Source organism: Mandrillus leucophaeus, unplaced genomic scaffold (assembly GCF_000951045.1).
Source record: "Mandrillus leucophaeus isolate KB7577 unplaced genomic scaffold, Mleu.le_1.0 Scaffold153, whole genome shotgun sequence".
NCBI lineage: Eukaryota > Metazoa > Chordata > Mammalia > Primates > Cercopithecidae > Mandrillus > Mandrillus leucophaeus.
Window position 1 is genome coordinate 607,786 of NW_012101510.1, and position 12,789 is coordinate 620,574.

Genomic DNA, 12,789 nt, shown 5'->3' on the forward strand with positions numbered 1-12,789 from the left:
AACTTGACAAAATCAGTAAGGACACAAAAGACTTGAATAACACTATAAACCAACTAGACCTAACAGACATTCATAGAAAACTCCATTCAACAGAATACACATACTTCTCAAATGCACATGCAACATTCTCCAGGATAAGCCATATGTGAGGCCATACAACAAGTCTCAATAAATAAAATCATGCACAGTTGTTCTCTGAACACAATGGAATGAAACTGGATTCAACAGAAGAAAATTTGAGAAATTCACTATATGTGGAAATTATATATTCCTAAATATCCAAAGGGTCAAAGAAGAAATCCAAAAAAAAATTGGAAAATACTTGAGACACATGAAAATATACCTTACCAAAACTAATGAGATGCAGCTAAAGCTTATAGTTATAAATGGCAATTATGTTAGAAGCAAAACCTTAAATCAGTCACCTCATCTCCTGCCTAAGAGACCAGAAAAAAGGGAACAAAATAAACCCAAAGCAAACAGGAGAGATGCAATAAAGACAGAGAAGAAATAAGTGAAATAGCAAACAGAAAAACAATAAAGAAAATTAATGAAACCAGAAGATGGCTTTTTGAATGAATCAACAAAATTAACAAAAACCAAGGAGAAACTATAAATACAATAGCCAGGAAGGTCCTTCATAAATTGAGAGTAGTAAAATATAGGTGCCAAATCATATAATAAATAAGATTAGTAAATATATCACATTCCACACACTCTTACATAACAGTGCCTAATGAGTACCGGTCATAGTCCTGGAGCATTTCATTCTCGTAACTCTTACGAGGTAAGTTCTATTATTATTTTCATTTTATTGATAAGGAAGCTGAGAATAGAGAAGTTAAATAACTTGTCCACTGCTAGTAAGTGGTAGAACCAGAATCTGAACTCAGGCTCCAGACTTTAAGCACTCATGAAACCAAATATTACGTCATCAAAAATAACTTTCTAGAAATGTTTTATTTAAAATATAAAAATAAAAAGTTTCAAGGAAAGGAGGAGGAAAGAATCAATGGGAAACATCTTTTTACTAATTTAAAAAGAAATCCATAAAATTAGGAACTAGAAAAGGAAGATGATATCAGGTATGTTAAGAGTAGTGTAAAATATGCTTTAAAAATATAATTCCTTAAAGTTTCTTCTAGGAAATTAGTAAGTTATAAAATTTGTTCACCCATACGTTCATTTATTCAATAGATATTAATGCTTATCATGTATTAGCACTGTCCTATATTGAAATTAAGAAAATGGAAGAAATACATGAGTAATCAAGAAGGAAGAAAAAAATCTGTCAGAGAATTAACTCAGGAGTTCTGGTCCATCTGGCATGATAGACTCTACAACTTTCAAGGAACAGACCATTCCAATGTAATATCATACACTTATTTCAGAATAGAAAATAAAGCATCCCAATTCATTTTATCACATTAATACAATCCTGCAATAACAAATAATACAAATACAATAGTACAAACAATACAATAAGAAATTTACTGTGGATCTCATAAGGAACACAAAAGTTACATATCAGCATTAAATATTATCCAGCACTACGCAGGTACTAAGCAATTAACCTACAAGCAAGCCTGGTCTGCTCTAGATATATAATAGTAATAAATCTAGTCACATAGTTTGGTACCAAATTGGATATAAGACTAAGTTGCCTATTACTACTATTTCTTGATGGTACGCCAATGAACTAATTTTATAAAGGGTGGGGAAAGGAGACAGTAGTATAACTCTCTGGAAGGAAACAATTACAGCTTGAGTATTCCTTATCTGAAATGTTTAGGACCAAAAGTGTTTCAAATTTCAGATTTTTTGAGTTTGGAATATTTGCTTTGGATACTGCCAGCATCCCAAAACCAAAAACCCAAATCCAAATGCTCCAATGAGTACTTTCTTTGTACATCATGTTGGCACTCAGAAAGCTTCAGTTTTGGGGGATGCTCCACCTGTACCATCATTTCTGGAATGTATGATTATAAATCTGGAATTAGTGTGAATATCAACTGAAAAGCAGAATTCAGTCAAGGAGTCAGTTAGAATCAAATTTAATAAATAGCTGCCATTTATATGAAGAAAACTATAATATAAGCAGGAGCTATAGAATGTTCCTCAGTGAGACGGCTCACTATTACAAAGATTTTCCTTTGCTAGCAGAGCAGCTGGTTTGTCCCAGTATCCGTTCTTTTCTCACATGACTCACATCCTCAGGAAAAGATACTGATGAGTTTTAGCCAATCATGATAATCCATTTTTCTTCCCAAGGACTGGGTTAGAAATGGCATGTAACCCAATTCTAACCAATAAGAAGTAAGGATAAATCTACTTGGAGACTTCTAGGAAAGATTACCTTGATCCTATGAGAAACATCAAAGAAGTCTCCTTTTCCTCTGGACACTGTCATTTCTGGATGAGATTCCTGGGAATTGCTAGTTTCACGTTTCAACCACCAGGGGAGCATGGGAAAAAAATACATGAGTGAGGAAAGATGGAAAGAGCCTGTTCCTTCATGATTTCAATGAATCACATTATCAACTAACTCAACAGCCTGCTCCCTGTCACTGAACTGCCAGTTACTTGACATAAATGCCCTTACTGGTAAACCTAATTTAGCTGAAATTTCTGCTCTTTGCAGTCAAAGATATGCTAACTTATTCAGATGGCAATCTCCTCAGACTAATTTGTAAATATAATGCAAATCTGATAATTCAGTTTCAAGGCACTTTAGGAACTTGAAAAAATAATTCTAAAATTCATGTGAAAACAGTGAAATGTGGGAAGGAATTCTGCAAAGGAAGCATGTGTCAACTGTCCTACCATATAACTCAAATATATAATTCAAACAATGTATACTGTTATAAAACTCATCAGATAAATACATCAGAATGGAAAACCCCAAAAGAAACCCAAGTATATACTAATTAGTACATATAGATTGATTACTATCTGTAAGAAAATAGTCACCAGCTTCACACCAAAATAAATTCCAGATATACTAAAAAGTTAAATTAAAAATGTTTAGAAATACAAGGAGAAAAATAGAAAATTATCAGGAAAGGTAAGTGAGGATGCATACGATTTCAAAGCTTGAAAAATACTTCTAAGCATTAAGCTCCAGAAGAGCAGGGACTTTTACCTTACTTGCTGCTATTCAAATCCTAGAATACCTGGCACAGAACAGCTACTCAGTATGTATTAAAGACGAATAAAAGCAAAGGAAATTGGAAATGAATTCTGATCTAATTCTGAAAAGATTACTCGTGCAAGTAATAAAAATGCCCTAAAATGAATACATATTACGATTCATTTATATAATTTTAATTTGTTTTGAGACAGGGTCTCTCTCTACTGCCTGCGCTAAAGGACAGTGGCACTATGATAGCTCACTGCAGCCTCAACCTTTTGGGCTCAAGTTATCCTCCTGCCTCAGTCTGCTAAGTAGCTGGGACCACAGGCATGTGCCACCGTGCCTAGGCAATTTTTTTATTTTTTGAAGAGACAGGATCTCACCATGTTGCCCAGTCTGGTCTCAAACTCCTGGGCTCAAGCGATCCTCCCACCTTGGCCTCCCAAAGTGTTGGGATTACAGGCATGAGTCACTGCACCCAGCCTATTTAAATTTTTAAAAGCAATATGCAAAAATTAAATGACACCTTCTTAAGGGACACAGAGTAAAACTAAAGAAAAGCAAATGGGCCGGGCATGGTGGCTTATACCTGTAATCCCAGCACTTTGGGAGGCTGAGGCAGACAGATCACCTGAGGTCGGCAGTTTGAGACCAGCCTGACCAACATGGAGAAACCCCACTTCTACTAAAAATACAAAATTAGCCGGGCGTGGTGGCACATGCCTGTAGTCCCAGCTACTCGGGAGGCTGAGGCAGGAGAATCACTTGAACCTGGGAGGTGGAGGTTGCGGTGAGCCGAGATCGCGCCATTGAATGATAGTGACAAGATTAAGGAGAGTATTATCTCAGGTAGGAAGAGCTCCAAAGGTACTGGTAATGCTGGGTCCCTTGTCTATACTCACAATCATCTTCCGCCTACGCCCACCCACCCCCGCCCCAAGACAGGGTCTTGCTCTGTCACCCAGGCTGGAGCACAGTGGTGGGACCTCAGCTCACTGCACCCTCCACCTCCCAGGCTCAAGAGATTCTCACCTCAGCCTCCCGAGTAGCTGGGACTACAGGTGTGCAACACCACGCCCAGATAATTTTTGTAAACATGGAGTTCTGCCACATTGCCAGGGCTGGTCTTGAATACCTGACCTCAAGTGATCCTCCCACCTTGGCCTCCCAAAGTGCTGGGATTACAGGCATGAGCCACTGTGCCTGGCCAATTCTCATAATTCTTTATACAAATGTTAATTTCACATTCCCTTTTTGTTAGAAAAAAAACCACTCTATAAACACAAATCAGGAGGAAAACCCAAGAGACAAAGGATTAATGTTTTTACAATAAAGCTCCAATGAAAGATAAACCTCTCAGCACCCTAAGACATGGTGAGAAAAAAAAGATAAACCTCACTGTTTATCAAAGAAATGCTAGATAATGCATCAAGGCCATATCATCAAGCTAACAAAGATTATAAAAATTAATGAGTTTTGGGAAGGAGGACATAGCCTTATTACAATAATAAAAACCACTAACAAACTCTTTTTGAGCAGCTACAATGTATTATTCTAAGTACTTTTTATGTATTAACTCATTCCACCTTCCTAAAGGTCCTATGCATATTACTCTTAATCCCATACTGAAGAAAAAGCACACAGGGATTAAGTAATTTGACTAAAGTCACAAAGCACATAAATAGCCAGACCAAGAAATGTAAATTAACACAGTCCTTTCAATGGCAATTTGGCAATAGTCATCAACAACCTTAAAATGTGCTACTCTTGACTTGGAAATCTCAGTGCTAAGAAGCCACTTTAAAAAAACAGGTTTGGACACCATCTTGATGCCCAATAACAGATTTACTATTCTGAACTGAACACATACATTCCTCTCCACTCCTTCCCCAAATACCACTAAAATGAAAGTTACAGGATGAAAAAGATATAACATGGCTGGGCGTGGTGGCTCACGCCTGTAATCCCAACACTGGGAGGCTGAGGCGGGCGGATCGCCTGAAGTCAGGAGTTCCAGACCAGGCCAGCCAACATGGTGAAACCCCATCTCTACTAAAAATACAAAATTAGCCAGGCGTGGTAGCTCACGCCTGTAATCCCAGCTACTCAGGAGGTAGAGGCATGAGAATTGCTTAAACCCAGGAGGCGGAGCTTGCAGTGAGCCAAAATCGAGCCACTGCACTCCAGCCTGGGCGACAGAGTGAGACCCCGTCTCAACGAAAACAAACAAAAAAGGAAGATGAAGACTGAATGCCTATGGCCAGCCATGCCAATGAAAAGTGAGCCAACATGAACTCTAGAACACTGGGAAAGCTTATGAATTGAAGAAAGCAAGCAATATATAAAAGTGAAGAATCTGACATATACGTAACAAACGGAGCCACAAAAAAACCTAGTTAACTTCAGAGGAAGCAAAATGTACACAAAAGGAAATGTAATTGTGTAATCATGTTACTTGGCTCAGCAGCTAACACTATTCATACACTCATAATATAGACACAAGCAGAAATTGCACTAAATATTCACTTTCCCATAAATCAACAGATTCTGAAAATAATGAATTAGGAAACAGCAATTTATATTACTGAGAAATATGAAGGTAAATACCAGAGGAAACTGGTTTAAGAGCTGAAAACAGGGGCCGGGCGCTGTGGCTCATGCCTGTAATCCCAGCACTTTGGGAGGCCGAGGCGGGCGGATCACGAGGTCAGGAGATCGCTGGCTAACACGGTGAAACTCCGTCTCTACTAAAAATACAAAAATAGCCGGGCGTGGTGGCAGGCGCCTGTAGTCCCAGCTACTCGGAAGGCCGAGGCATGAGAATCACTTGAACTCGGGAGGCAGTGGTTGCAGTGAGCCGAGATTGCACCATTGCACTCCTGGTGACAGAGCGAGACTCCGTCTCAAAAAAATAAAATAAAACAAAACAATAAAAAAAAATAGATGGGGTGGGGTGAGGTAGCAAGAAAATGCTCTCTTAAATTAAGCTTTGTACTATTAATATTATTTGACTTTTTATACTAATAGATAACATTGGAAATTAAAAAGAAAAATATAAATTTGTGCAAAATTATAGAATACTCAGAGAAACACAAATAAAATATAAATTCCCTATAAACCTACCAACCAAAGAGAATCACTGCCTATATTTTGATATCTATCATTAAGCCTTTGTTCCATTCCTATCATTAGTCTACATACTAACTATACTGTTTTGTAACCAAAGTTTTCACTTAATTTTTTATGGGCATTTCCTCAGTAAGTATATATTTACAACATAGGTAACAAAATAATTACCCTAGAGCAAGGTTTTATGTAAGTAATGTAATTTTACGTAATTAAGTAATGCTCTCCTGGGATAGAGATAGTTGTGTCAATAAAAAGCACATAAATTTGATAATGGATTTGCTTTGTGCAAAACTGAATAAGTAGGAATTTATTTCTTTTCTAGAAAAAATAAGATGAAGAATCATGTAACACATTTTCTATACTGCACACCTAGTAAAATGTAAAAATAATATTTATAATAGAGATTAGTTTGCTCTATCCAACAAGAATTCCTTTGCCTGGGGAAAAAAAAAAAGTGTTTTCACAATATGTTACTAAATTTTTAAAACTCAGGTTACAAAGTGGGATATACAGTATCATCCCAAATTTATGTCTTAAAATGTAACCTGAAAAGCCGTAGTAAAAACAGTAGCTTTTTCTTAGTAGTATGATTATAGATGATCTTTACTTCTTAGTGCTTTTCTCAGTTTTCTTCAGTGTTCACTGGAATTACTTTTTGAGTCAGGAAATACAGCTTTACACTCCTAAGAAACCACAGAAAGATAGCAAAGGTGTAAATAGTTCAGAAGTGACTTACTTGACAGCTAGACTTGTTTTTACACCTCTTGTGGATTTCCTCAAAGCACTTCCACACTGCACTGAAACTGGATTTACTTGTTGGTCTTTCTTGGGTCTTTTGTTCTTTCATTCAGTAATTATTGAGCCTCTATTATGTGCCAGGCACTGTTCTAGGCACCGAGGATTTAGCAGTGAGCATAATGGATGAAGTCTCTATCCTTCTTTGATAAGGAAGACAAAGACTAAAAATTTTTAAACAAAAACATACTTTTAGTGGAGAAACAAACACAAGCACACAACACACACACCTCTACTTTCAAGTGTGATGAAGAAAAGTAAAGGAAGGAGGAGTAGAGCAATAGTAAGGTGGGAAGAGATGATAATTTTAGTGAGGAGAGGACTCTGAGGAAGTGCTATTTGAGCAGAGACCTGAGTGAAGTACGGGAGTTGGCCAGGAAAAGGTAAGAGAGAACAGTCTAGGTAGAGGGAATATCAAGCAAAGAGACCTTGAGGCGGCACTGAACTTGGAATGTGCCAGAATAAGACCAGTGTGGTGAGACTGGAACAAGCGAGGGGAGAGCAGCAGATGGCGTGGAAGAGGTGGGTGGGCCCAGGTCATAAGCGCCTTACAGGTCCACGCAGGGATTCTAAATTTATTCTAAAGGTGATACAAAGGTACTGAGGTCTTGAAACAGTGATGGCCTGGACCAAAGCAGTAGGGTAATGGGATGAGATGTGGTCAGTATGGATATATCTTGATGGCTGATCCAATATAACTTGCTGATGGATTAGATACGAGGAATGAGGAAGAAATCATGGACAATTCTTAGGTTCTTGGCCAAAGCAACTAAATGAGTAGTGTGCCATTTACAAATCTGGGGCTGACTGGTGAAGAAACAAGTTGTGAGCGGCAAAACTGAAAAGATCTATTTTGGACATGGGAAGTATGAGATGACCATTAGACTTCAAGTCAAGATGTCGGGTAGGCAATCATAATCATAAGTCTGCCATTTGGGGGCAAGTTGGGGCTGAAGGTGTAAATGTAGTATTTAAAAGTATGGAACTAAAAGATATCTCCTAGGTGTGGGGGCAGAGAGAAAAGAGAATAGGACTGAAAACAGCCCTAAAGCCTGCCAACATTAAGAGGTAGGGAAGTCTGTTCACCTCACTGGAGAGACCACTGAGGCATCCCAGAAGCCAAGTGAAAGTATTTTCAGTAGGAGACAATGACCCCCTAAGTTAAAGCTGCTGATGAGTAAATTAAGGATTGACAAGTAACCATTGGATTTGGTGACTTTGATAAAGGTAGCTTCAGTGGAGTGATGAAAACAAAAAAATTGGTGTACAGTGATCCCTCCTAATCCACAGTTTTCTGGGGTTTCAGTTATCTGCAGTCAACCATGGTCTGAAAAATATTAAATGAAAAATTCCAGAAATAATCCATAAGTTTTTAAATTGCATGCCATTCTGGGTAGCATGATGAAATCTTGCCCTGTCACACTCCATCCTGCCCAGGATGTGAATCACCTCTTTGTCCAGTGTACCCAAGTTGTATACGGCACCTGGCCTCAATCACTTAGCAGCAGTCTCAGGTATCAGATCAATCCACAGTGTCACAGTACTTGTGCTCAAGCAATCCATATTTTACATAATGGCCCCAAAGTGTAAGAGTAGTGATACTGGCAATTTGGATATGACAAAGAGAAGTCATAAAGTGCTTCCTTTTAATGAAAAGGTGAAAGTTCTCAATAAGAAAAAAAACAAAACTGTATGCTGAGGTTGATAAGATCTACAATAAGAATGAATCTTCTGTCTGTGACACTGTTAACAGTATATAGTTATAATTGTTCTATAAGTTATTGTTGTTAATCTCTTACTGTGTCTAACTTATAAATTAAACTTTATCATAGGTACATATGTATAAGAAAAAAACACAGTGTATTAGAATTCTTTTCAGGCATCTGCTGGGGGTCTTGGAACATATCCCCCATGGATAATAGGGGACTACTGTCTGTTCAAGAGAGAGTTAGAAGACAATTCGGTACAGAAGAGTTGACTGCTGTATCCCTACCATCTCGATAGCTCTTGGTATAGAGTAGGTATTGAATAAATGTCAAATCTGAAAATTCTCAATACCTCAACCCAAATTAAGAAACCCAAAATGGTGGAGAGCTAGAGAACTTCCTGCTCATCCAGTTCTATTCCTAGTCTCTAGAATGAGTGAGGATGAATTGCAAAAACATGAGCTTTTTTCTCTTCTTTCTTAATTTGCTGTATATCTAGGGCTAAAATGTAATAAGCATTTTGATTGGTAGCTGAACTAAGAGATAATAAAAGAAAGACCTTCTTCTTCTGCTCCCCAATTTTCCATAAGTTATATGTAACTAAAAGTTAACAGATAAATTATAAACATGTCACCAAGGGGGTTAAAAAAAAAAAAAAAAAAAAACCACCAAAACAGCAAATATTTTAAACAAAACATCTTATTCCAAAACTTCTGCTGATACCTTAAAGATAGGTAACTTTCCCTCTTCCCAATTTAGATCTCTTTCCATTTCTCAAAGTGTAAAGTAAAGCCTTTTGTGGAGAAAAGTGATGCCCAGACAATGGGTTTCCTACCTGACATAATGTCTTCTGCTAATTCCTTTTCTCTTTCAATTTTTTCCTCTAGAGTTGAAATGCAGAATTCATAGCCAGCAATAGCAAATTCCTGTCTGTAAAGCAAAATCAATAATCAGCCATTTACCTTTTCTTCTTTTTTTTTTTTGCCATTGAGATGCAGTTTCGCTCTTGTTGCCCAGGCTGGAGTGCAATGGCGCAACCTCGGCTCAGAGCAACCTCCACCTCCCGGGTTCAAGCGATTCTCCTGCCTCAGCTCTCAAGTAGCTGGGATTCCAGGTGTCCGCCACCATGCCCAGCTAATTTTTCTATTTTTAGTAAAGACAGAGTTTCTCCATGTTGGTCAGTCAGGCTGGTCTCGAACTCCTGACCTTAGGTGATCCACCTGCCTCGGCCTCCCAAAGTGGTGGGATTACAGGCGTGAGCCACCGCGCCCGGCCCATTTACCTTTTCATAAATTCCTTTTTTATCTTCATTTTTGCAGCTCAGTTTAAACATTACCAGTAAAAGAAGTGTAAAATGGGAAGAAGGAACTTTGTTTAAAGTCTAAGGAGTGTCAAATCTGCCATTTCTCAAAGTAGTTAAAAGTCATCCATTTAATATAACTTAAGACACAAAAAGCTAGGAATGCTGCCCTAATTTTAATAACTGACATAGCCAGCGGTCTTCATCATCTCCCACTAACAGATGGTCTCCAGGGAATCAGTTTCTCCATGTGCGAAAGTCTTACCTCTGTTCAAAGTAATACTACCCTGAACAGAGGTTCAGGCCACCCTGCAGTGAGGATTCCAACTGTTGACCTCATACAGCTTCTCAGGAGCTTTAGTCATTTTATATTTATTTCAAGCTGTAGGTCTCTGATAAAAGTTTCTTTTGCAGAAATGGAACTCCTAGCTGTGGCAATAGAAGTCGTTTAACCCAACTCTGTAGCCCTGGACCCTCAATCAATTGGAGAGGGTTCAGTTAACCCAAGCAGGCTGGCTGACTGCTGCTTTTTACAGAGATGCAGAGGAAATGTGACAGAAATCCCTTCTCCATTTAGGAACTCAGTTTTGGTTTTTGTTCTTCGGTTTTGGCTCTAGTTTCTTACAGAAGTGGCACTAAAAGCTCATCTTTTCTCTAGTGCTTTGCCAGGGGAGAACTTACGACCCTACTGTTCTGCTCTGTTCTCAGAAGAACAGAAGCATCCCCTTCCTTCCCTAGACTCAAAACTTGGCAAGAGGGCCCTCTCCAGCCATAACACAGGGCAAGTGGACGCTGCCCACAAGATGCTCCCAGTCAGAGCAAGAGGTCCACAAACAATTCCCCTCCTAACTTATATCAGCCTTTCGAAGCCTCAGATCTGGCCATGTCTTTTTTTAGTCTCATGCTTGTCTTAATAAAACAAAATAAAAAGTACAGTATACCATGTAACTTAGAGGCTAATTGTTACTAGCTTTCACGTCTATAAGACTATGAATTTGTCTTATTCAACAACGTTTATTAGCTCCGGGCTTCTTCTTACCCTAGGAGTTCATACCCAATCAAGAACTAGGCATGTTTGTTACAACTCCAAGGAAGATTGACCAAGCTGCAGTGTTCTCTGGCATAGGCCAAGCTCAAAGCTCCTCAAAAGACATGAAGTCAAAGGCTCTAGGAAGCTCTAGCCTATCTAGTGTCCAATCAGAATGCAAGGAGACTCTGCAGGTCCTGATGAGAATAAAGGAGCTGGTGAGTAGGACAGCAGGGACCAGTGCCAGGGCCTGGTCTCAGTAAGCACCCTTTCTACAGCATCAGGCTCCGTGTCACTCCAAACCTCTCGCACCAACTTCTGCACCACTAAAACCCTAAGTGAAGCTAGTCTTAGGTCTCTCCCTAAATTCACCCCAAATACAACTCTCTAGAGGAGTTCTCTGCTTACATTCTAGATGCTTCATCTTTGAACTCTATCTACACCAGCAAAATGGCTTCTTCAGAGTATTAATACATTATCCCCAGCAGCTTTCACACTGCTCTTTCCTCTTCTAAAAAAGTTAAACTAAAGTTGTAACTCTAACTTCCCTTCCCACTTCAAGCAGCAACAGAAAACTTAGTTAGCTTTGTCACAGGGCAGCCAGAGATGCTGTGTGCCCCACTAGGCAGGCTACTGGAAACAGGAGGGGCAAACTGGAAAAGACTGACAATTCCAAAGATGAGGGACAGAACACTTTTTGAGTGTGGCACCCAATTTCTGGGAGACCCAGATGACCAGCAGGCAATGAATATTATGTAACATCCCAGAGTCAAACTTTTCTGTCCACAGTCCTACTCCCTGGCTGCCGTACTTACCTATTCTGTGCAGCATAGATACTAGCCAGCTTTAGGGAAATTTCAATTATGGCATTGTCCTCCTGTGAGAGAAAAAGAATGAAGGGAATTCATAACAAGTCAAATATTCTCATGGATTATTTCGGATCAACTTCCAGACTGACGGTGGCCTCAAAGCTACAGTCTTTATTCTTTTAGAGTGATTAGCCAACTGTGAATTCCTTGGCGAACATGCTGTTGCATTTAGTGAAAGAATGTCTATTTGTATACAGATCTCAGAAGGGAAACTCCACCTTTCCTGACCAAAGCGTATGGTGGGGCTAGCAGGAGTTTTCAGCAGACAAGACTGTTCTGAAAACTGCTTCAGTGAGGGGCCAATACTAGGCAATGTCCTTACCTGCTTCATGCCCCCTCCAAGGAGGTAACTCATTGTTGCTTTAAAAAGTTGTTCAGCCTAAAAGCATAAGAAAAAGATTTTTCTTTTAATTGGGACCCATTATATATATATGGCCCCGGATTCTAAGTACCAATCTGATGTATCATTCCTTGTAAAGCCCATATACTCACACACATGCACACTCACACACAGAAAAGTACCCTTTTGAAAGGAAAACAGATCAAAATATCAGGACCCCCAACATCCTCTATGTACCTTAAACTACTCTCTAATGAGCAGAAAACAACCTCAGAGATTAACTTCTTATCCAAACCCACTGTGGCAGAGACTACAAACTGTCTCCTAATAGTCATTCTGCTTCTCCATCTTTTTGATTACAGAGTCCCCTCAATTTAGCCTGGGAAACATGGTGAAACCCCATCTCTACAATCAATCAATCAATCAATCAATCAATCAATCAATAGGAAAATTAGCCAGGTGTTGTGGCACACGCCTGGAGTCCCAGCTA

At 39.0% G+C, this 12,789-nt stretch overlaps 1 protein-coding gene across 2 annotated transcripts in view; it reads right to left on the reverse strand.

The window, feature by feature from the left end:
- The window catches only part of TTC19 (tetratricopeptide repeat domain 19), a 41,399-nt gene that overhangs the window by 21,292 nt on the left and 7,318 nt on the right, over positions 1–12,789 (reverse strand). For both annotated transcript variants that reach the window (XM_011975241.1, XM_011975242.1), the window contains 3 exons: positions 12,282–12,338; positions 11,906–11,967; positions 9,599–9,693 (listed from right to left, as the gene is read on the reverse strand). In XM_011975241.1, the coding sequence (XP_011830631.1) occupies positions 9,599–9,693; positions 11,906–11,967; positions 12,282–12,338 (214 nt within the window). The remainder of the gene's footprint in view (positions 1–9,598; positions 9,694–11,905; positions 11,968–12,281; positions 12,339–12,789) is intronic.